We start from the raw sequence: 22,262 nt of genomic DNA on the forward strand, positions 1-22,262 counted from the left end.
TGACAATGCAAAAACAGAAATACCTTATTTACATATGAATTCAGACCCTTTGCTATGAAACTCAAAATTCAGCTCAGTTGCATCCTGTTTCCATTGATCATCCTTGAGGTGTTTCTACAATTTGATTGGAGTCCACCTGAGGTAAAATCAACTGATTGGACATGATTTGGAAAGTCACACCCTGCTATTTAAGGCCCTACAGTTGACAGTGCATGTCAGAGCAAAAACCAGGACATGAAGTTGAAGAAATTGTCCGTAGAGCTCCGAGACAAGATTGTGTCGAAGCACAGATCTGGGAAAGGGTCCCAAAACATTTCTACAGCATTGAAGGTCCCCAAGAAAACAGTGGCCTCCATCATTCTTAAATTGAAGAACTTTGTAACCACCAAGACTCTTCCTAGAGCTGGCCGCCTGGCACAACTGAGCAATCGGGGGAGAAAGGCCTTGGTCAGGGAGGTAACGAAGAACCCGATGGTCACTCTGACAGAGCTTCAGATTTCTACTGTGGGGATAAGAGTGCCTTCCAGAAAGACAACCATCTCTGGTAGAATGGCCAGACGGATGACACTCCTCAGTAAAAGGCACATTGCAGCCCGCTTTGAGTTTGCAAAAAAGGCACCTCCCTGACAATAGGACTCTCAGACCATGAGAAACAAGTGTCTCTGGTCTAATGAAACCTATTTGGCCTGAATGCCAAGCATCACATCTGGAGGAAACCTTGCACCATCCCTACAGTTAAGTATGGTGGTGGCAGCATCATGCTGTGGGGATGTTTTTCATTGGCAGGGACTGGGCGACTAGTCAGGATAAAGGGAAAGATGAACAGAGCAAAGTACAGAGATATGCTTGATGAAAACCTGCTCCAGAGCGTACAGGACCTCAGACTGGGGCGAGGGTTCACCTTCCATCAGGACAACGACCCTAAGCATACAGCCAAGACAACGCAGGAGTGTCTTTGGGACAAGTCTCTGAATGTCCTTGAGTGTCCCAGCAAGAGCCCGGACTTATGCTAAAATGATCGAACATCTCTAGAGTGACCTGAAAATAGCTGTGCAGCGACGCTCCCTATTCAACCGGATAGAATTTGAGAGGATCTGCAGAGAAGAATGGCAGAAACTCCTCAAATACAGATGTGCCAGGCTTGAGCATGATAGCCAATAAGACTCAAGCCTGTAATCACTGCCAAAGGTGCTTCAACAAAGTTCTGAGTAAAGGGTCTGAATACTTACGTAAATGTGATGTTTCAGTTTTGTATTGTTATTATGTTTGAAAAAATATCTAAAACACGGTTTTTGGTATTGTGTATAAACTGAAGAGGGGAAAAATCCATTTAATCAATTTTAGAAAAGGTATGTAAGGTAACAAAATGTGGAAAAAGTTGAACACATTATATGTACTTTATAAGTCCATTTCTCCACTTGTAGAGTTAGTAGGCTACAACTAAACCAGGGCTCTCCAACCCTGTTCCTGGAGAACTACATTCCTGTAGGTTTTCACTCCAACCCTAATCTACCACACCTGATTAATTAGGTAGTTGATAAACTTAACCAGGTTAGTTACAACTGGGGTTGGAGCGAAAACTTACAGGAGGGTAACTCAACATAAACGGGATTGGAGAACCCTGACCTGAACAGGGATTATACTTTAAATAGACCCTTTACTTACGCAGGAATTAAGGTTTTCAAATTGTTTTTCTAGAATTTTGAGGAAATCGTCCAGGTTTTTCTTGTCCCAGGTGATGGACTTCATATTCCCATCAAACAGTTTTGTGATTTTATAGATGACCTCTTTCCGGAATCTGACTTTGTCCTCAACCTACACAGGAAGATATAAAAAGAAGATTATAAACAGTATAGGCTTCCGTTATGGCATCAATATAACATTGGGTCAAGAACGCAATACCAAAGCATATCAGAACATGATTAGTAAAGATTCTAGCCTTTACCTCGGCATCATCTATGGGTCTGTAAAGTGACGTTGGGGAAAAGACTGGGGCATTCTGCTTTGTGATATCTCCTCCATGGAAAACAATCAATATAGTATGTTGAGTCACGTGTCAAATGCTTCAAGAGCAATCAAGACAGACATAAAGTATAGCTTATACTGCAAGTACAGCAGGCCTAATGTTGATAGCGTCTCTTGATATCTCTGTCATTATAGCCTTAGCGCCCTTTTACTATGTATATTCAAATATAGGCTAACAGTTTTCTAACACAGATGCTAAACATGAAACATATGACTATTTTTCTGGGTTGGTTGTTTTGCTGTCCTTAATCTATGCATTCAGTCTCCTTTTACAGTGTGCTGATAACTCACCATCTGGTCCAGCAGGGAAAGGTATTCTGCGCTCAAGTGACCGTAGTGGTGTCGAATCCAGTCACAGCAATGACACGCTCTGCATACTGCAAATAATAAGAAAAATACAAGTCCAACTCTGCATTGTATGCATTGTAAACAGCAATTTGTTTCGCTATTAGTTTTCCGTATGAGTTTGAACATATTAATTGTGTTAAGTAGTTTTATCTGGAATTGGGAAAGGGAAAACTGTATGGAGAATTTCCCACCGATCAACCTACCGGAGGCGGTGACTTCCATTTTCCAGACTAGCGCATACAGCAATTGGAATTCCATGCCTGCTCCGTCTCCCGGACTAAAAAAAAAAGTAAATCTATACACATTCTCGTTGAAATCAGCTTTAAATTATAATTGAACCACGAGATATGATTATTCATTTTAGATATCGTCTAGACTATTACTAGCGATTATAGGCTATTCGCGAGCTTTGCTTTCAACTGCTAATAACTTCGCTTGAACCGAAAAAAGTCCGACAATATCATCGAAGGCGAAATAAAACCCACACTTCTTAAGAAATGTAGCCATATGAGACATTCATTTAGTGGTTTTCGATCAAAGTTAGTCCGAAATATTGTTCCGTAGTCCTCTGCTGTTGCGCTACAACTGAAAAGTGAATGGGAAACGTCAGCGTCAATACCCACATCACCCAACTTTCATTTTCACAATGACGTAACCAACTTTCACCTTGCTGTTGTCTGCTGTGGATGCAATGTTGACAAGCAGCGACAACATGATTTGTTGGAACTTTCTATTTTCTGTGTGTGTGTGTGTGTGTGTGTGTGTGTGTGTGTGTGTGTGTGTGTGTGTGTGTGTGTGTCATAGTGCTGTGCACGTTTTTGTCTTTGCAAGGTCAAAACTTGGCATTGGTTAATTTCTACATTTTTCTATATAATATTGGGATTAATTCATAATATTCAAAGCCTGTTCAACTGTAAAGATCATATACTGTAGGGAAGTGGTCACCAAAACTGTCTGCACGGTCCTGGAGACCAGCAGGAGAAGGTGCAGGCTTTTGTTCCAACCCAGTTCGAACACACCTGTTCCATCAGGGTCTTGATAAAATGTCATGGGTGGAATCATATTGAAATGTCATGTTATAGGCTAAAATTAAAGATGTAGCCTAATTATTCTGCTGCATTTATTCACTCCAACTCTCTGAGATGCTTTATAAATACGGGCCTTGGTGTTATTCTATATAGCCTTAATAGGACCAGCCATGAGGAATCATAATCGTGACACTTGAAACGTGATACCAAATAGTCAGAGAGCTATATTTCCCATCACATATAGTTTTACAAATGTAAGTTTAGGGGTTTGGGTAATTGGAACACTAGTAAGCAGGACAATAACAGTAGCAACAGGGCTGCGGCCACAACACAGAACCACTGATAGAATCGTTGCCGTGTGACGATGTTCAAAGTGTTGAAGTGGCTGAAGTCTTAGTTGGTTTTAGAGCTAGTAGTGATACCTGTCAATGGTGCTGAAACGTCTTCTTACGTCACATGACACGCCTGTGTTGGACGCATTTTGGGGTTTTCCCAGCTGTTTTACACAAGTTGTGCGATGTCATCAGTTTCACCTGAGTCTTCTCCCCAGTAATCATAGACACCTTTGGCCGATGTATCGAATTGGGAATATGTAGTTTGGAGAGCGTTTGATATTGGGACTTTGCCAAGACATCATTATAAAATGTAATGTCTAACCGACATATCAACGATGAAGAACTATAGAATTTAGAATGTGTAAGAGGTCAATGAGCAAACAATGTCTAAACTGCATCTTCCCAATGTGTACAGGATGCATCGTGCCTACCCACTAAGCACGGTGTTGTCTGGACAGGCCTTCTTTATTTGGTCAGATTTTTGCTTTGATTGTTAATTTCATTGTCCATTGATAAATTTGGACAGCACAGTACAGTAGAGAACAGCAGAGTACAAATCATTACAGTGGAGTGTACAGTACAGTACAGTTCATTACAGTGGAGTGTACAGTACAGTACAGTACAGAAGAGTACAGTAGAGCACAGTTCATTACAGTACAGTGTACAGTACAGTAAAGTAAAGAAAAGTATAATTCAGTACAGTGGAGAACAGCAGAGTACAGTTCATTACAGTGGAGTGTACAGTACAGTACAGTACAGTACAGTACAGTACAGTACAGTACAGTACAGAAGAGTACAGTAGAGCACAGTTCATTAAAGTGGAGTGTACAGTACAGTACAGTACAGTACAGTACAGTACAGTACAGTACAGTACAGTACAGTACAGAAGAGTACAGTAGAGCACAGTTCATTACAGTACAGTGTACAGTACAGTAAAGTAAAGAAAAGTATAATTCAGTACAGTGGAGAACAGCAAGTAAGTTCATTACAAGTGTACAGTAATACAATACAGTACAGTACAGTACAGTACAGAACAGTAGAGTACAGTTCATTACAGTGGAGTGTACAGTACAGTACAGTACAGTACAGTACAGTACAGTTCATTAAAGTGGAGTGTACAGTACAGTACAGTACAGTACAGTAGAGCACAGTTCATTACAGTAAGTGTACAGTACAGTACAGTTCATTACAGTGGAGTGTACAGTACAGTACAGTTCATTACAGTGGAGTGTACAGTACAGTACAGTTCATTAAAGTGGAGTGTACAGTACAGTACAGTACAGTACAGAAGAGTACAGTAGAGCACAGTTCATTACAGTACAGTGTACAGTACAGTAAAGTAAAGAAAAGTATAATTCAGTACAGTGGAGAACAGCAGGGTACAGTTCATTACAGTGGAGTGTACAGTACAATACAATACAGTAAAATAAAGGAAATTAACATACAGTAGAGTACAGTTCATTACAGTGGAGAGTACAGTACAGTACAATACAAATTAGTACAGTAGACTACAGTTCACTACAGTACAGTGTTTAGTACAGTAAAGTAAAGGAAAGTAACGTACAGTAGTGTACAGCACAGTAGAGTGTAGCCTACTTTACACTAATTTACTAAACTGTAAGGTACTCTACTGAATTACACTATACTCTACTGTATTGAATTAATATCTACTGTACTGTACTATCCTATACTTTATTGTACTCTACTCTGCTCTATTGTATTGAACTGTTCCATACCATACTGTGCTGTTCAAAGTTGTGAAACAGCCTAAATGTCTATGATTGGTTCCGATTTGGTCTGGTCATTACATGTTGGTCATTCAGCAGACACTTTTATTCACAGCGACTTACCGTGCATTCAACTAAGGTACAGTGCATTCAACTAAGGTACAGTGCATTCAGCTAAGGTACAGTGCAGTGCATTCAACTAAGGTACAGTGCATTCAACTAAGGTGCAGTGCATTCAACTAAGGTACAGTGCATTCAACTAAGGTACAGTGCATTCAGCTAAGGTACAGTGCATTCAACTAAGGTACAGTGCATTCAACTAAGGTACCGTGCATTCAACTAAGGTACAGTGCATTCAACTAAGGTACAGTGCATTCAACTAAGGTACCGTGCATTCAACTAAGGTACAGTGCATTCAACTAAGGTACAGTGCATTCAACTAAGGTACGGTGCATTCAACTAAGGTACAGTGCATTCAACTAAGGTACAGTGCATTCAACTAAGGTACAGTGCATTCAACTAAGGTACAATGCATTTGGAAAGTGTTCCGACCCATTGACTTTTTCCACATTTTGTTACGTTACATCCTTATTAAAACTTTTTTTTTAAAGAATCTTCTTCAATCTTGACACAATACCCGATAATGACAAAGCAAGGTAATCAGAAAAGTTTGCACGTTTATAGAAAATAATAATTATATCCACATACTGTCCGTAATGTAAATGCATCCAACACACACACACACACACACACACACACACACACACACACACACACACACACACACACACACACATACACACACGAAGGACTGATTCAGGCAGTCTCCCCTGAACACTTGATGTTGAGATGTGTCTTTTACTTGAACTCTGTGAAGCATTTATTTGGGCTGCAATTTCTGAAGCTGGTAACTCTAATGAACTTCCCCTCTGCAACAGATGTAACTCTGTGTCTTCCTTTCATGTGGCTGTCCTTATGAGAGCCAGTTTCATCATAGCTCTTGATGGTTTTTGCAACTGCACTTGAAGAAACATTCAAAGTTCTTGAAATTTCCCGCAATGACTGACATTCATGTCTTAAAGTAATGATGGACTGTCATTTCTCTTTGCTCATTTAAGTTGTTCCTGACAGAAATATGGCCTTGGTATTTTAGCAAATAGTGCTATCTTCTCTATACCACCCCTAACTTGTCACAACACAACTGATTGGCTAAAACGCATTAAGAAGGAAAGAAATTACACAAATTAACGTTTAACAAGGCACACCTGTTAATTGAAATGCATTCCAGGGGACTCAGAGAATGCCAAGAGTGTGCAAAGCAGACATCAAAGCTGGGTGGATACTTTGAATAATCTCAAATATAACATATATTTGGATTTGTTTAACACTTTTTTGGTTACTACATGATTCCATATGTGTTATTTCATAGTGTTGATGTCTTCACTATTATTCTACAATGTAGAAAATAGTAAAGATAAAGAAAACCCTGAGGTGTGTCCAAACTTTTGACTGGTACTGTGTATATATACTCCGGACTCCGACATATTTCTATGTTTCTTATGTCCATTCATTTTCTTTTAGATGTGTGTGTATTGTTTTGTTTTGTCAGATATTACTGCAGTGGTAGAGCTAGAAAAACAAGCATAAAGCTATACCCGTTAAAACGTCTGCTAAATGTGTGTATGCGATAAATTACAATTTATTTGATTAAAAAAGATTACAGCTGTAGAGGACACATTTATTTAATTAAAATATATTTCATTATTACAATAACAAACATTTCCTATCAGGTTGCAATAATAAATAGAGTCTGCAATGGCCTTCATGAATACAAAAAAAATACACGGAAACATTGATACATTAGGCTATGTATAGCCTAAGTCAATCACATAACTATTCAGAATTTAAAAAATGATTTTACTCCTCGGAGTTGTGAATACATGACTACACAATAAATAAATACGTTAAAAAACAAATAAGTAAACATGTAAAAAAAATAGTTAGATACATGAATAGATAAATAGATATATAAATAACAAATATCTACACAACACACACATAACGCTCATTTGCTACTTAATGTTGTGTCTAGTCTTTGTAGGTGTGCCAGCACCACTGTCCTTATGTCTTCCCAGCCGCTTGCGCTGTAATCCTGCATAAACGAAATACACTTGTCAATATTTTAGAATAGACACATATTGTATCATCACATAAATACATCCAGATTTGGTGAATGTACTCTCTTTGTAAGACAAATGGATCAACCTACCTCGCGTTTCAAGTAATGCTTCAGGAACTTGAAGTGAAGGCTCATCTTTTTGTTCACTCTGTTGACAGATTTTGATAGTCTAGTTTTCATAGCCTTTACCTGTTAGAACAGAATACAAATCACTAATTTAATGTTATGTTTTGAATAACATGTAACTACTTATATTATAATCAAGAAGGATAGTATAATGTTTTCCTTTTTGCATTAATGTTAAGAGGCGAAAATCACAAATGACATACGCATTGGTCCAGCTCCGAGGTCTGGCGATAGAGGTCATTCATAAACTTGTCAACTCCTTTCTGGTCCCAGGCGGTGGACTCATATTTACCACTGCTGAACAATTTCTTTATAGCGTTCAGAGTTTGCGAAATGAAGGCAATCTGTTCGTCAGCCTAGAAGAAGAGTGATTTGTATTAGTATATGCCTTATGAATTGATGGCAAATATCGAAAAATTCTAGCAAACTGTAAATTCGTTATAACCTAATTATATACAGTGCATTCGGAAAGGGTTGAGAACACTTCACTATCTGTACATTTTGTTACGTTAAAATTTAATAAATATGATTTCATTCATCAATCTACACACAATAACCCATAATGACAAAGCCAAAACATGTTTTTCAACATTTCCACTAATTTATGAAAATCAAAACCTGTTTTTGCTACTTCATTATGGGATATTGTGTGTACATTGATGATGTTTATTTATTAATTTGTAATCCATTTTAGAAGTGGTCTGTAACATAACAAAATGTGGAAAAGGTGAAGGGGTCTGAATACTTCCCGAATTCAGTGTTTAACCCACTCTTAGAAAAAAAGGTTATGGATAGAACAAAACATTTTTTATGCATATTTCTTACCTTGAAATTATTGACTTGTCTGTATTGTTTGTCAGGGAAAGTGATCTGAGGTCCTCGAGAGACTTCATGACCCTGAGATGCCAAAAAATATAAACAAAATATTGCATTATTATTATTGTAAAATTAACACAGGAGTCAGGTCATTTAAATGAAACATAGCAGCTCATGAAATGTTGAAAAGATGACAAGAGTTCAATGAACAGGAACGAGTGAATAAACTTGACCCTATATCCTACCATTTTCTGAAGCATCGTTATGGTGTTGTTGCTGAACACTTGGAACATGCTCGGAGACCGAGGCAGTGTCTTCATCCATGTGCATCCGAGTGTTTTATTCCAGGTGCAAATCGTCATGACCAAGCACATCCAAAAGCTGATTGAACCCATTTTAGCGTCGGTCTACTGTAGTTCTCGGTCTGTCCGCAATCAACGTTGGTGCACTTCCGAAAGATAGACTACTTCGTATAATTCCGACAAAAGTAAGTTTTCCGAAACGGATAAAGAGATAAAGTGTTCTTCCTGACTGAACAATACCAGTTCTTCCACCCAAGTTCTGCCATTCTCCAACCTGTGTCGATCCTTTATACAACGAGTCTGCAAGGTGTTCCAAAAGTGAAAGGTGGAAGTTCCCCTACACTTTCATACCTGAGTGTTGTTGTACGTGTGGAGAAAATGCACCGAAAGGACAGGTGCACCTCTCGAATAATTGTTACATCTTGAGCTATTTGCTATTTTATCATGACATTTTGGCCTTTCAACCAGGATGTTTTTGATGAAAAAAATAAACATGTGAATCCATCGGACTATGGCCTAAATAAATATCACCATAAAGAACAAATTTAGTTTGGCCTTTCACTTCGAAAACCAAAGTATTTCATGTTTGAAAACGCAACACCTTTTCAGTTGCACACAGAAACGTTGGTGTCAACTACGTTGTAACCACCTGCTTAAAGGGTAATTGTGGTTTGTGGACCCCAACTGTCTATGTAAAGATACAGATCAACCTTGTGTGGGTTGTTTGAATTAGACACACAATGTGACTTTATTTCGTTTTAGAAATAGGTTTGGGTGGTCTGAAAATTTTGATAGACCCCCTTCTATATGCTCCCGGTTTTCAGAAAAAGACACTGGTAGCCTATGAAGTGCACAGGCAGTACTGACCTTGGGAATACTGCTTAAACTTGTGCCTATATTGCGGGGGCTTTTGAATCTGGGCCAATAGGAATGTGTGCGTACAATAGGTCTTTCAGGTAGATAATCTTTCAAAGTATTCAATAGTCTTGTCTTTAATGGACTTGTAAATACATATTTTATTTATTGCTCCAGTAACCTGTAACGGTTCTCTTGTGGTGAAGGAGAGTCGGACCAAAATGCAGCGTAGATTGCTCCTGTAACACGAATACACACAAAACACTACAAAACAATTAACGAAAACCGAAACAGCCCTTGTGTCAACTAACACAGCGACAGGAACAAAGACACTAAGGACAATCACCCACACCAAACCAAAGAATAGCGACAATGATAAACAATTGAGAACCACTCCAGACAGCCATAGACCTTGCTAGATAACCCCACTAGCTACAATCCCAATACATACACACCAAAACCCCAAGACAAAACACACCATAATACAAAAACCCCATGCCACACCCTGGCCTGACCCAATACATGAAGAAAAACACAAAATACTTAGACCAAGGCGTGACAGGACCTCTGCATCTATTACCTTTCCTCCCCAGCGACTGAAGAGTATAGGCTTTGTTTTAAGAGCGATTGGTATTCTCCAATGAACTAACATTCAAAATATAATAATGATTATGTTGCATAATATCCAGTATATACTTTATATTATTAATAACTATATGAATAAACCATTTTGTACAGTGATAAAATGCCACAGTCATATGATGTCTTGTCTAAAAGTGTATTCTAAAGGCGTTTGTTGTTTTTCATTGAAGATGATGTTGGTATGGTAATATGGTCACATTTCATTGAGAAATTGGTCTTCATTAATCGGTTGATTCAGGTCACACATCTTTACAAATTTGCTAGCACATTTCTAACAAATATAAGCTGTGTGTGCGTGTGTTTATTCAAATATTATACACACTCTAGAAAAGGGTTCTATGTAGAACCTTCAGGGGTGCCATATATGAAACAATCAATAAAACCCTTTTTGGTTCTATCTAGAACTTATTACTTATAAAGAACAATATTACCTTATAACACATGTTTTAATAAACTTTTATGCAAAATGTAACTACAACATGCTACCATGACACGTATATTCTTGGCATTTTTGTTAAATTCTTCTGAAAATGTCTCAGGATGCCCTCTATTTCAACTCTCAAGACCTCCCGTGGGCACGAACTGATTTCTGAAAGAAAAAGCAGGAAACGAATATATTTTATTTTATTTTAAAATTAAACATGGCACACATAGGCTTACATCATAGTTATAGGGACCCCAAAAAAAACAAAAAAGTAAACATAAGAGATGTTTTACCTCATGTGAAAGAAAGTCATCCAGCTGTTTGAAGTAGTTCTTCACCTTGTCTCCAATGCGAGGGATAAGATGCACACTCATGTTTCTAACCCGGAAAAAATAGTAAACCTAACAAACAACTTTAATATGAATTTCCTTGTGAATAATATTAATACAATGAATTACACGGATACTATGATTAATAAGGTAATAGCCTACTGTGTAATGCAATGAACAAATACAACAACATCACCAAAAACCTCCACATTCCGAATAGGTCATACTTTGTCGAGCAAGAAGGACCTGCAGCTCCCCTAATGTGATAGTGTTCCATTGTGTCAGGTTTTGTTGATAGAGCTGACCTGCCAGTTGTGTCACGACTCCGACCGAAGGTGGCTCCCCTTCCCTTTCCGGTGGCGCTCGGCGCTCGTCGTCGCCGGCCTACTAGCTGCCGCTAATTCTTTCCTCCCCTCCTTATGTGTTTATTGGTTACACCTGTTTTGAGTTTGTTGTAGTTAGTTGGCCTTTATTAGTCAGCCGGCCCGCCCGTTTCTTTGTACGGGATTAGTTATTGTAACCTTTGTGTTTGGTGTAGACGAAGGTGTTGGGTTATGTTCGTGGAGTTTGCGGGACAGTTTTCGTCCCCAGGGTCTGGGGCATTTGTTTTGAGCCCCCAGTGTTTCGTGGAGTGGCCGTTGTTCACCGTGTGTGCATTAAAAGAGCACTATATTGAACTCTCTGTTTCCTGCGCCTGACTTCCCACTCACGACACCCAGAACGTTACAAGTTTAAACGCAAGGCTCAGTGTGCATAGCTTTTCTCCCACCGGTAATAAAAAGAATAACACACAGTGTAACCAATTCAATCAAAGACTAACACTGAATATTTTATAGCCTCGCATGATCTTCATATTGGCTATTTAAGCATCACCTATAATGAAAACGTTGGAACTTAGACCATTATCCATGCTCCTCTAGGATACAGCTGGGTCTCCCCCTGACCACACACAAACACCACAAAGTCATAACCCATTTCTACAATTTATATTCTTAAAATTGGATTTTAAACATAACTCTAACATTTACAACACTGCTAACGGCTCAGACTAAGACCAAGATGCAGACACAGGAGGCGGATAATACAAGTCTCAGAGTTTATTATATTACAAGAGGCAGGCAAAAGGTAAGCCAAGGCAGGCAAAGATTCGTAATCCAAATCAAATTCAGGCAGATACAGGATGTTAGACAATTGGTAGGTCAACGCAGGCAAAGAGACGTAATCCTGGAAACAGGAGACAATGGGCTGTGAGACAGAGGTTTAGTCCTAGACACATGAAAAGTGGAATGTATACGGAGGGTGCGGGGAAACAGGAGACGGACAGCAGAGGGGCTAAGGATTTTAGAGTTGTGGAAATGGCCAATGAAACAAGGGTAAAGTTCACGAGACTCCACCGGGAGGGGCTGGTCCTGAGTGGAAAAATATATCTTCTGCACGAGCCGATAGCGGGGATCAGCGGTCCGTAGGTGATCCGCCTGTCGCCGATACCTAGATGTGGTCTTCCAGGTACTCCGGGCTCTCTTCCAGGTATGCCAACAGCGGCAGACGGACATTGGGGCAGAGGGTATGCTAACTTCTTCCTCTTGCTCAGGAAAAAGCGGGGGCTGAAATCCCAAGTAACACTTGAAGGGCGATTAGGGAAGGGTGTTACGGGCGTAATCCACCCACACAAGTTGCTGGCTCCAGGTGGTGGGGATGGCGGAGACGAGGCAATGAAGAGCCGTCTCCAAGTTCTCACTGGCTCGCTCTGACTGACCGTTAGATTAGGGGTGAAAACCAGAGGACAGGCTGTCCGGAGACCAAATGAGGGTGCAGAATGCCTTCCAGAACTGAGGACCACGATCGGAGACCATATCGACCGGAAGTCCATGGATATGGAAGAAGTGCTGCACCATGACTTGAGCCATCTCCTTGGCTGAGGGTAACTTGGGAAGGGGAATAAAATGGGTGGAAAGAAGACCTATCCACCACTGTCAGGATTGTGGTAATGCCATCTGATAGAGAAAGACCAGTAACAATGTCCAGAGAGATATGGGACGAGGGGCGGTGAGGAACAGGGAGTGGTTGAAGAAGGCCATCCGGAGCATGCCGCGGAGTCTTATTTTGTGCACACACAGTGCAGGCGTCGACGAATGTGGAGACTTCAGGAACCACGAATGGCCGCCAAAAGCGCCGGATGACAGCCAGGGATATTATTCACACAATTGAATGATAATTATTTGTTATTATTTATTTCATGAATGTGGTCCAACTGTTTGCAAAAGTAGTGGTTCTCAGGATTTGAGAGCAACTTCCCTGTCTCTGTAATGTCAAAGGATAGTGGAGAGTGAATATCAAACAATGATTAAACCTCAGATCCACAAATGAGCTTTTTAAAGCATGTCTGCAAGATTTTTTAGACAGGCATAGATCAGGTGAGGTTAATAAATAATCCCAACAAACTGAATATTTTGAGTAAGGTCAAGTATGGTAATTCATCTCTGGATTGTGTATAATTGCAACCAGAAACTGCAAATATCTCAACATCCTTCCTAAATGAGCGGTGGGAGTGAATGGAAACTCAGGAATGTCACTATGAGGCTAAAGATTATTTTAAAATAGCTACAGTGTGTATTGGCTGAGCAGATAGAAAACTCTGCTTGGGATAAACACCATTCTATTCACTCCACATTACAGGCCTGAATGACAAAGTGAAAAGAAGTAAACCTATTCAAAAATAACTCATTCTAAAACATCCAATCGGGTTGCAACATGGCAACGACAACATGGTAAATTTATTAACTTTTGTAACTAAATCAAAAATGCTGTGGCAAATCCAACACAATACATCACAGAGTGAAACTCAAATCAAATCAAATTCAATTTTATTGGTCACATACACATGGTTAGCAGATGTTAATGTGGGTGTAGCGAAATGCTTGTGCTTCTAGTTCCTACAATGCAGTAATAACCAACGAGTAATCTAACCTAACAATTTCACAACAACTACCATATACACACACTATAAAGGAATGAAAGAATATGTACATAAAAATATATTGATGAGAGATGGTACAGAACGGCATAGGCAAGATGCAGTAGATGGTATCGAGTACAGTATATACATATGAGATGAGTAATGTAGGGTATGTAAACATTATATGAAGTGGCATTGTTTAAAGTGGCTAGTGATACATTTTGTACATCAATTTTTACATTATTAAAGTGGCTGGAGTTGAATCAGTATGTTGGCAGCAGCCACTTAATGTTTGTGGTGGCTGTTTTACAGTCTGATGACCTTGAGATAGAATCTGTTTTTCAGTCTCTCGGTCCCTGCTTTGATGCACCTGTACTTACCTCGCCTTCTGGATTATAGCGGGGTGAACAGGCAGTGTCTCAGGTGGTTGTTGTCCTTGATGATCTTTTTTCCTGTAGGCCGTCTCGTCGTTGTTGGTAATCAAGCCTAACACTGTAGTGTCGTCTGCAAACTTGATGAATGAGTTGGAGGCGTGCATGGCCACCCAGTTGTGGATGAACAGGGAGTACAGGAGAGGGCTCAGAACTCACCCTTATGGAGTCTCAGTGTTGAGGATCAGCGGGGTGGAGATGATGTTACCTACCCTCACCACCTGGGGGCGGCCCGTCAGGAAGTCCAGTACCCAGTTGCACAGGACGGGGTCGAGACCTAGGGTCTCGAGCTTGATGATGAGTTTGGAGGGTACTATGATGTTAAATGCTGAGCTGTTGTCAATGAACAGCATTCTCACATAGGTATTCCTCATGTCCAGATGGGGTAGAGCAGTGTGCAGTGTGGTTGCGATTGCGTCTTCTGTGGAACTATTGGGGCTGTAAGCAAATTGGCGTGAGTCTAGGGTGTCAGGTAGGGTATAGGTGATATGGTCCTTGACTAGTCTTTCAAAGCACTTCATGATGATGGAAGTGAGTGCTACTGGGAGGTAGTCATTTATCTCAGTTACCTTAGCTTTTTTGGGAACATGCAAATTGGTGGCCCTCTTGAAGCATTTGGGAACAGCAGACTGGGATAAGGATTGATTGAATATGTCCGTAAACACACCAGCCAGCTGGTCTGAGCATGCTCTGAGGACGCGGCTGGGGATGTCGTATGGGCCTGCAGCCTTGCGAGGATTAACATGTTTAAATATTTTAATCACGTCGGCTGCAGTGAAGTAGAGTCCGCAGGTTTTGCTAGCGGGCTGTGTCAGTGGCACTGTATTGTCCTCAAAGCGAGCAAAGAAGTTGTTTAGTCTGTCTGGGAGCAAGACATCCTGGTCCGCGATGTGGCTGGTTTTCATTTTGTAATCCATGATTGACTGTAGACTCTGCCACATACCTCTCGTCTGAGCCGTTGAATTGCGACTCTACTTTGTCTCTATACTGACGCTTAGCTTGTTTGATTGCCTTGTGGAGGGAATAGCTACCCTTTTGTATTCGGTCATGTTTCCGGTCACCTTGCCCTGATTAAAAGCAGTGGTTTGCGCTTTCAGTTTCGCGTGAATGCTGCCATCAATCCACGGTTTTTGGTTGGGGAATGTTTTATTAAACGCTGTGGGTACAACATCACGATGCACTTGCTGTCTGTATTTTCATGTTTTACAGTGGCTGCATCATGTTATGGGTAGACTTGTCACCAGCAGGGACTGGGGACTTTGTCAGGATCAAAATAAATATGAAAGGAGTAAAGCCAAGAGGAAAAAATAGAGGAAAACATGCCTTAGTCCTTTGAAGACCTACATTTTTCAGTGGGACAATTACACACATTTTAAGGCAAAAGACACACCAGAATGGCTTTCCAAGAGGTGTTTAGTGTTCCTCATTGGTCAAGTTAGAGACAAGGTATGCATACTGCTACCTATCAATTATTCCCCACCAAATTGACTGAGCTTGAGAAATTTAACAAACACCATGAGCTCGAAAAGGATTGGGACAGTGACACGTTTGGTTGTTTTGACTCTGTACTCTTGTACTTTGTATTTGAAATGATCCATGACTATGAGGTTAATGGGCAGACTGTCAGCTTTAATTTGAGGGTATTTTGTCACGACTTTCACCGAAGGTGGCTCCTCTCCCTGTTTGGGCGGCGCTTGGCGGTCGTCGTCGCCGGTCTACTAGCTGCCACTGATCCTTTTTCCTTTTCTTTTGGTTATGTCTGGTTTGTGTTTCACCTGGTTTCATTTTGGTTAACTAGGGGGATATTTAATCTCTCCATTTCCTTTGGGTTTTTTGCGGGATTGTTTTCATTTGATTGTCAGTTAGTTTTAGGTTGTGTTTTCTCTTGTTAATTGTTGAACAGGTGTTTTTTCCCTGGACTGTCTTAGTAGGGTTTGTGGCTGCTGTTGTAGTCCAGGGTCCTGGTATTTTGAACTTGTTTACCTCTTGAAACTAGGGGGCACTATTTTTATTTTTGGAAAAATAACGTTCCCAAAGGAAACCGACTATTTCTCAGGATCAGATGCTAGAATATGCATATAATTGACAGCTCAGGATAGAAAACACTCTAAAGTTTCCAAATCTGTAAAAATATTGTCTGTGAGTATAACAGAACTGATATTGCAGGTGAAATCCTGAGAAAAATCGAATATCTGGGACAGGGGTACATTCGGACCTCCACATCACCTGCCTCCTCAAGTTTATTTTTTGTGAAGAAGAAGGATGGAGGTTTACGCCCGTGTATTGACTATCGAGGTTTAAATCAGATTACGGTAAAATACAGTTACCCGCTACCTCTCATCGCCAGTATGACAGAGTCATTGCACGGGGCGCGCTTCTTCACAAAATTGGATCTCGGGAGCGCTTACAACCTGGTGCGTATCCGGGGGGAGGGGGATGAGTGAAAGACGGCATTTAGTACCACTTCTGGGCACTATGAGTACCTCGTCATGCCGTATGGGTTAATGAATGCTCCATCAGTCTTCCAATCCTTTGTGGATGAGATTTTCAGGGACCTGCACGGACAGGGTGTAGTGGTGTATATAGATGACATTCTAATATACTCTACTACTCGCGCCAAGCATGTGTCCCTTGTGCGCAGGGTGCTTGGTCGACTGTTGGAACATGACCTATACGTCAAGGCGGAGAAATGTCTGTTCTTCCAACAGTCCGTCTCCTTCCTAGGGTACCCCTTTTCCACCTCAGGGGTGGAGATGGAAAATAACCGCATTTCAGCCGTGCGTAATTGGCCGACTCCAACCAATCAATTCCCATATCAGGTTCCTTATTTATCCCTCTGGCGTACATTTCTGTTCTGTCCATGATTGTTGGTGTCTTAGTGGTTGTTGTAGGTGTTAGTTTGTATGTATTTTCCTATTTGAAATATTGCTTGAATTTTTGTGAGTAAACTCAGTTGTGTTGCTCAAACCTGTGTCCTGCGCCTGACTCCGCTACATCTCTGCACCCAATCGCTGACACGGGCCCCCATTAACATCTATGGTGCTGTATTGGAGCGGGTCGAGAGTTTCAAATTCCTTGGTGTCCAGATCACCAGAAAACTATCATGGTTCAAACACACAAAGACAGTCGTGAAGAGGGCACGACAAAACATTTTCTCCCTAAGGAGACTGAAAGGATTTGGCATGTGTCCCCAGATCCTCAATCATTTCTACAGCTGCACTGTCGAGCCGTAAGACGCTACAGAAGGTAGTTGGTACGGCCCAGAACATCACTGGGGCAAAGCTTTCTGCTTTTCGAGAACTATATAATAATAGACAGTATCAGAGGAAAGCCTATGAAATTGTCCGAGACTCCAGTCACTCAAGTCATCGACTGTTTTCACTGCTACCGCACGGAAAGCGGTACCAGAGCGCCAAGTCTAGGACCAAAAGGCTCCTTAACAGCTTTTACCCCCAAGCCATGAGACTGCTGAACAATTAATCACATTGCCAATACATTGACACCCACTCCTCCATTTGTTTTGTACACTGCTGCTACTCGCTGTTTAATATCTATGCATAGTCACTTCACCCCTACCTACATGTACAAATTACTACAACTAACCTGTACCCCCGGCACACTGACTCAGAACCAGAACCTAGTTATTGTTATTTTATTGTGTTGCTTTGAATTATTTGTTACTTGTTTATTTGGTTAATATTTTCTTAACTCTTCTTGAACTGCACTGTTGGTTAAGGACTTGTAAGTAAGCATTTCACGGTAAGGTCAAACTTGTTGTATTCGGTGCATGTAACAAATAAAGTTTGATGATTTGAAATATCATACCCCATCTCCAAAAAATGCAAACCTCGGCAGTTACTGTAATGCTGTTAGCATGTCTTGGGGGTATTTAAAAATTTTTTTTTACCTTTATTTAACCAGGCAAGTCAGTTAAGAACACATTCTTATTTTCAATGAAAAAACTGCCTGTTCACGGGCAAACGACAGATTTGTACCTTGTCAGCTCAGGGGTTTTACTTCCGGTTACTAGTCCAACACTCTAACCACTGTTAGCCATGTCTTGGGGGTATGATATTTGTGCGTCTTTAACTTTCTCACTAATCATTATTCACGATTCATTCAGGATTGCTGTAATCATGTCCGATCCTGTCTGTTTGTTTGCCATGGTGCTGAAATGTCTTCTTATCTTGCCTCCACTGTGGACGCATTTAAAGGGTTTTCCAGCCGTTATGCACGGGTTGTGTGATATCATCAGTCTTCAAGTTAAGACACAACAACACTGTGTGACATTATCAGGCCTATCTAAGGACCTTTTATTAGGCCCATATGTAAATATGTTATATTAAAAATATATTTCAGCTCTTAAAGGTCACATTAATTTATTTCAAGTGTATTTAATCGTTACAATAACGAACGTTTCCAATATTGTTGCAATAATAAATACAGTATGCAATGGTCTTCATAAATACAAAAATCAATGCATGAAAACATTGTTACATTTTCTATAGCCTAAAAATACCTAGCACATAATTCATTATTCAGTATAAAATGTGTTTTACATCGTAGAGTTGTGAATTCACATAATAAATAAATAAAACATATATAAAAATAACCGTGTAAATAAATAGTTGAAAAAATAGAAGTATAAATAAACAATCTCTAAACACACACATGAGGCTCATTGGTTAGTCAATATTATTGTGACTAGTCTTAGCATGTGTGCCAGCACCACTTTCCTTATGCCTTCCCAGCCGCTTGCGCTGTATTCCTGCATGAACGAAACACACATGTATTATTTTAGAATAGACACACGTTGTGTCATCACATATGAATATATCCTTATTTGGTGAATGCACTCTCTTGGTAAGACAAATTGACATACCTTTCGTTTCAAGTAATTCTTCAGGAATTTGAAGTGAAGGCTCATATTTTTGTTCTCTCCTTTGTCAGATTTTGGTAGTGTAGCTCTTATAGCCTTTACCTGTTGGAACAAAATATAAGTCATTAATGTTATGTTATGATTCGTTTAAATCACATTATATGGCAATCTAAAAATATAGGATAATGTTTGCCTTTTTGCATTAATGTTAATAGAAAATCACAAATCACATAGACTTACACATTGGTCCAGCTCCGAGGTCTGGCGATGCAGGTCACTCATAAACTCGTCAACTACTTTCTGGTCCCAGAAAGAATCATAGTAACCACTTCTGTACAATTTCTCTATAGCGTTCAGAGTTTGCGAAATGAAGACAATCTTGTCGTCATCCTAGAAGAAGAGTGATTTGTATTAGTACATGCCTTATGAATGTCAGAAAAGTATAGCAACTTTGGCATATTCGTTAATACCCAATTATATGGCCTACACTATGAGAAAAAACGTTGAACCAAAACCCTTTTTAAATAGTGTAGGCTATGCATTTCTCTTACATTGAAATGATCGACATGTCTGTATTCCTCGTAAGGGAAAGTGATCTGAGGTTCTCGAGAGACCACATGACCCTGAGATGCCAAAAAATAGAATCAAATGATTGCAATATTATTATTGTATACATAAACGAGTAACTGAATCAAATGAAACACAGCAGCACATTAAATGTTGAATAGATGACAACTGCTCAATGACCAGGAACAAGTAAATAAACATTACAGTATCCTACCATTTCCCGAAGCACCGTTATGGTGTTGTTGCTGAACACTTGGAACATGCTCCGAGACTTAGGAAGTGTCTTCATCCAAGTGCATCCGAAGGTTTTATGCCAGGTGCAAATCGTCAGGATCAAGCACATCCAAAAGCTTATTGAACCCATTTTATCGTAGGTCTACTGTAGTTCGCTGTCTGTTCGCTATCAACCGAGGTGCAAAATTAGGCAGACTTCCGAAAGACACCTATAGTTTGTATAATTCCGGAAAAAAACAAGTTTTCCTCAAAGGACAAAGAGATAAAGTGTTCTTCCTGATCGATCCTCTTCTCGAAATCCAGAGTTCTGTCATGTTGCATTCTGTGTCGATATTTTATACAAAGATTTTGAAAGGTGTTCCGAAATTGAAAGGTGGAAGTCCCGGTAGACAGGCGCGTTCATACCTGACAGTATATTTTTCGGCCTGGAGACAACGCACGGAAAAGACAGGTGCATCCCTCGAAGACTTGTTCAAATCTTGACTGATTGGTTATTTTATTTTGAAATATTGGATTACCAACCAGGAACATGTTTTAGATTAAAAACATTTACTTGTGAATCCATTTTAGTCAGACGACAGCGTAAATTAATATGCATTTCTTTTCAAACATTTAGTTGTCCTTTCACGTCGGAAACAATTGCGTTTAAATCTCGTCTTCGCAAACGCATCACCTTTTCATTTACACACGGAAACTATGGTATCCAACTACGTTGGAACCACTTGCTTAAAGGGTAAACGTGGTTTCTGGACCTCAACTTACTTTTAAAGATACAGATCAACGTTGTATGGGTTATATCAACTACACACTCAACATTACTATATTTCGTTTTAGAAACGGGTTTTAGTGGTCTTACTTAATTTCGTAGACGAGCTCCTTTCTGCACCCGGTTTTCAGAATAAGACACTGGTAGACTATGCAGTGCACAGGCAGTATAGACCTTGACAATACTGCTTACCTTGACATTAGTGCTTAAATTGGAGACTGCATTTCGGGTGCTTTTGAATCTGGGCCTACACGCACTTGTGAGTAAAATATGTCTATCACGTAGATCATTTGTCAAAGTATTCCGTATTCATGTGTTTTTATTGGACTTTTATCCAGATATGTGAGTTGATGTTACCTCTGCATCTATTATCTTTCCACTGTAGAGACTGAAGAGTAACAGCACGGTTAGCGAATGCTATACTCCATTGAACTAACATTCAGAATGTGGAGTTAAAATTATGTTGCATGATATCCAGTAAAAATGTACTTGCTAGAAGTCATAACTATCTGAATCAACAATGTTTTACAGTAATATGATGATGTCTGAAAGGGCGGGAAAGCATGGCTTGAATTCAGAGTATTGTAAAGGAGTTTATTGTTTTTCATTGAAGATGATGTTGATATGCAATTGTTAGTAGGAATAACATCTAATTTAGTACAAGATTTAAACGAAAAAGTCGTTGTATTTCAAGGTTGCATCACACCAATTTTTACAAAATTGCTAGCACAATTTCAACCAATGTAAGGCGTGTTTGTATCTTAATTTAAATATCATAGCCTACATGGAAATCATTTGCAACACGGATAAATAACAAACATATGAAGCTTACAGTGGTACATTTAATTTAATCATCAAAATGACATGTTTTGCAGAAATGAACTAAAAGTAGTGCTACTCTCACACGTGTGTTCTTGGCATTTTTAATTTCTTGTAAAAATCCCTCGGGATGCTCCACATTTCATTTCTCACGACCTCCCATGAGCACAAGCTGAAAAGCTGAAATGAAAAACGCTGAAGTGAAAATAATACATTATACACCATAGGTATAGGCTAGGCCCACTCCACCCCTCTCAGTAAAATGCAACCTATAAGATGCTTTACCTCAGGTGAAAGTAAGTCGTCCAGCTGTTTGAAGTAGTTCTTAACCATATCCCCAATTGGAATGTTTTGACGCAGTAGCATGTCTCTGACCTGAAATAGTAAACAACAAACAACATTAAAATCAATATCCATGTGATTACTTGAATAATAATAGTAGAAATAAAAATAAATGTGCAACAAGTCCAAGAA

General features: G+C 39.8%; 2 protein-coding genes across 2 annotated transcripts; both read right to left on the reverse strand.

Moving 5' to 3' along the window:
* Positions 1-7,528: 7,528 nt before the first annotated feature.
* On the reverse strand, positions 7,529-8,979 carry LOC112259408 (interferon a3-like). Its single transcript, XM_042312779.1, has 5 exons — positions 8,830-8,979; positions 8,594-8,665; positions 7,972-8,124; positions 7,733-7,831; positions 7,529-7,615 (listed from the first exon to the last, which is right to left on the reverse strand). The coding sequence occupies exons 1-5, from the start codon at positions 8,977-8,979 to the stop codon at positions 7,529-7,531; spliced, it is 561 nt and encodes a 186-aa protein (XP_042168713.1).
* Positions 8,980-19,201: 10,222 nt separating this feature from the next.
* On the reverse strand, positions 19,202-20,333 carry LOC112258514 (interferon a3-like). The gene is made up of 5 exons (XM_024432933.2): positions 20,184-20,333; positions 19,954-20,025; positions 19,643-19,792; positions 19,406-19,504; positions 19,202-19,291 (listed from the first exon to the last, which is right to left on the reverse strand). Exons 1-5 carry the CDS (start codon positions 20,331-20,333, stop codon positions 19,202-19,204), a joined length of 561 nt encoding a protein of 186 aa, XP_024288701.2.
* Positions 20,334-22,262: the final 1,929 nt, after the last annotated feature.

This window comes from Oncorhynchus tshawytscha, unplaced genomic scaffold (assembly GCF_018296145.1).
Source record: "Oncorhynchus tshawytscha isolate Ot180627B unplaced genomic scaffold, Otsh_v2.0 Un_contig_7612_pilon_pilon, whole genome shotgun sequence".
Lineage (NCBI taxonomy): Eukaryota > Metazoa > Chordata > Actinopteri > Salmoniformes > Salmonidae > Oncorhynchus > Oncorhynchus tshawytscha.

Excerpts from the sequence above, each read along its gene's own strand:
- LOC112258514 (XM_024432933.2), bottom strand. The coding sequence starts at position 20,333 with ATGGGTTCAATAAGCTTTTGGATGTGCTTGATCCTGACGATTTGCACC. Across the intron at positions 19,505-19,642 it reads CCTCGGAGCTGGACCAATGT|GTAAAGGCTATAAGAGCTAC; the intron begins GTAAGTCTATGT and ends TTGTTCCAACAG. Across the intron at positions 19,292-19,405 it reads AGAATTACTTGAAACGAAAG|GAATACAGCGCAAGCGGCTG; the intron begins GTATGTCAATTT and ends TCGTTCATGCAG.
- LOC112259408 (XM_042312779.1), bottom strand. The coding sequence starts at position 8,979 with ATGGGTTCAATCAGCTTTTGGATGTGCTTGGTCATGACGATTTGCACC. Across the intron at positions 7,832-7,971 it reads CCTCGGAGCTGGACCAATGC|GTAAAGGCTATGAAAACTAG; the intron begins GTATGTCATTTG and ends CTGTTCTAACAG. Across the intron at positions 7,616-7,732 it reads AGCATTACTTGAAACGCGAG|GATTACAGCGCAAGCGGCTG; the intron begins GTAGGTTGATCC and ends TCGTTTATGCAG.